We start from the raw sequence: 1,700 nt of genomic DNA, 5'->3' as shown, positions 1-1,700 counted from the left end.
TTTAACACCCCACGCACCAGCCATGGCTGTGGGCGTGATTGGGGTGGACAAGACTGGAGATGATGCTCTCTCCTCCTTCAGAGTTTACATCGCCGGAGGCATGTTGACGGCAACCCGTGGGGGTACCACATATGAACCTACGATGGAAATGTATGATTCGCGAGCTGATAAATGGCAGCAGAGTTTTGGATGGATGCCTTGTGATGAATTTGCAATGAGGCTGACAGTTTGGACCCGAATGAGAGTGTGTACTCTGATGGGTTTCTGTATGACATCTGCCCATGCCTACAGCGTAATGGGCTTCGAGGTGAGCACTGGTTTGTGGAAGGAGGTGAAGGTGCCGAAGGTAGATCAACGGAGTTCGCAACTCTGGTGAGGCGAAAGGGAAGGCTGGCGCTTGTTGGGGGAGACTGTGAGGGACAAGCTTGCATATGGGAGCTTCGAACTGGAGATGAATGGGCGTTGGTGGAAATGGTGCCAACGGAATTGGGAAGGAAGTTTCTTGGGGGCAAAGGAAACTGGTTTAGTACCAAGTGTGTGGGGATTGATGAGGCTGTATACTTGTACGGGGATCTTGGGTCTGAATTGTTGGTTTGGAGAGAAGTTGCAGAAAAAGGTAGATGGGAATGGGTTTGGATTGAAGATTGTAGTTGCATTAAGGGAGAACAAGTTACAAAATTCCCAGGAATGCTTCTCCAACCCAGTCCAACTCCCTCTTACACTCTTTGATCAGTCAGAGAGATATGTTCATCTGTGTTTTTCACTCTGTCCTGTGATTGTATCTGTAGTTATAATTCTGTATTCTTTTCAGTTGCTGAAACTGAAATAGTCGCTCTGCTGCTGGACCGGCACCTGAGAAAATCCAATGATGTTGGTTTCATCTTCAACTCAGTTCTGACTGGTTTTCTCCAACAAGATATGCGCAATAACAACAGCCACCGTAGTAACAATAGTGAAGTTGCATCCCATGAACTCCAACCCCTCAAGATTTTTCATCGAATCAGCTTCCAAAATTCTTACACGAATTTCAGAGAATCCAACGTTTTGGAATGTCGTTGAAGCAGAATAGCCTGCTCGTTGCTAACCAAGCTTGGAGGAAACGCTCGTCGTTCGTCGTTTAACTTCATTTTCTTGAATTTCTTTAGATTTTTTTTTTTTTTTTTTTAATTTTAACCTCCAGCCTTTAATTACTAATACATTTTTCTATTGTTGATGGTGTTAACTTTTTCTTCAACTTCGGTCAGGATTGAAGTTAGCGCAGGTAGCTGGTGTTAACTTTTTCTTCAACACCCAGAAAAAGACTACAAAACCACTCTTGCCTTGAAATGATCATTCGAGTTCAGCTCTGTTTCTCTTCTCCAGAACTGACGCGCTTGAGACAGACAACTATGATTTCAGGCTTGAGAGGTATTGAAACTCGGTGGAGGATTTGACATTTTGAAATTTTGATAAATAGTGAAGGGTAAATTTGACATTTCGTTACCTTACAATTGTCAAAAGACTTGTGTACCACCAGATAATATCTAAATAGTAAGGGTACAGTTTGTCAATTTTGTAAACAATAGAGTAGTTTAAGAGATTTATCCTAATAAAATTATGTCTAAAACTCGCAATGTTACTAAATTGACGTTAAACAAACTAACGGTTGTTAATATATTATTATTTTACCCTTCACAGAAAAATAAAAATGTAAAATATAT

General features: G+C 41.5%; 1 protein-coding gene across 1 annotated transcript; it reads left to right on the top strand.

Annotated features, from left to right (window-relative positions):
* The first annotated feature begins 208 nt into the window (after window positions 1–208).
* LOC104611818 (uncharacterized) lies at window positions 209–1,490 on the top strand. The gene is made up of 2 exons (XM_088904492.1): window positions 209–616; window positions 812–1,490. The coding sequence occupies exons 1-2, from the start codon at window positions 472–474 to the stop codon at window positions 1,057–1,059; spliced, it is 393 nt and encodes a 130-aa protein (XP_088760618.1). The 5' UTR covers window positions 209–471; the 3' UTR covers window positions 1,060–1,490.
* The last annotated feature ends 210 nt before the right edge of the window (window positions 1,491–1,700 follow it).

This window comes from Nelumbo nucifera, chromosome 4 (genome assembly GCF_055504915.1).
Source record: "Nelumbo nucifera cultivar China Antique chromosome 4, China Antique-T2T, whole genome shotgun sequence".
In the NCBI taxonomy this organism is placed as follows: domain Eukaryota; kingdom Viridiplantae; phylum Streptophyta; class Magnoliopsida; order Proteales; family Nelumbonaceae; genus Nelumbo; species Nelumbo nucifera.
Note: the sequence above shows the minus strand (reverse complement) of the source record. Positions and strands in the feature narration are given on the sequence as shown.

Bases quoted from the DNA above. Each gene is read 5' to 3' on its own strand.
- LOC104611818 (XM_088904492.1), top strand. From the start codon at position 472: ATGGTGCCAACGGAATTGGGAAGGAAGTTTCTTGGGGGCAAAGGAAAC. The intron at 617-811 runs GTAGATGGGAAT...TATTCTTTTCAG, and splicing joins GAGAGAAGTTGCAGAAAAAG to TTGCTGAAACTGAAATAGTC.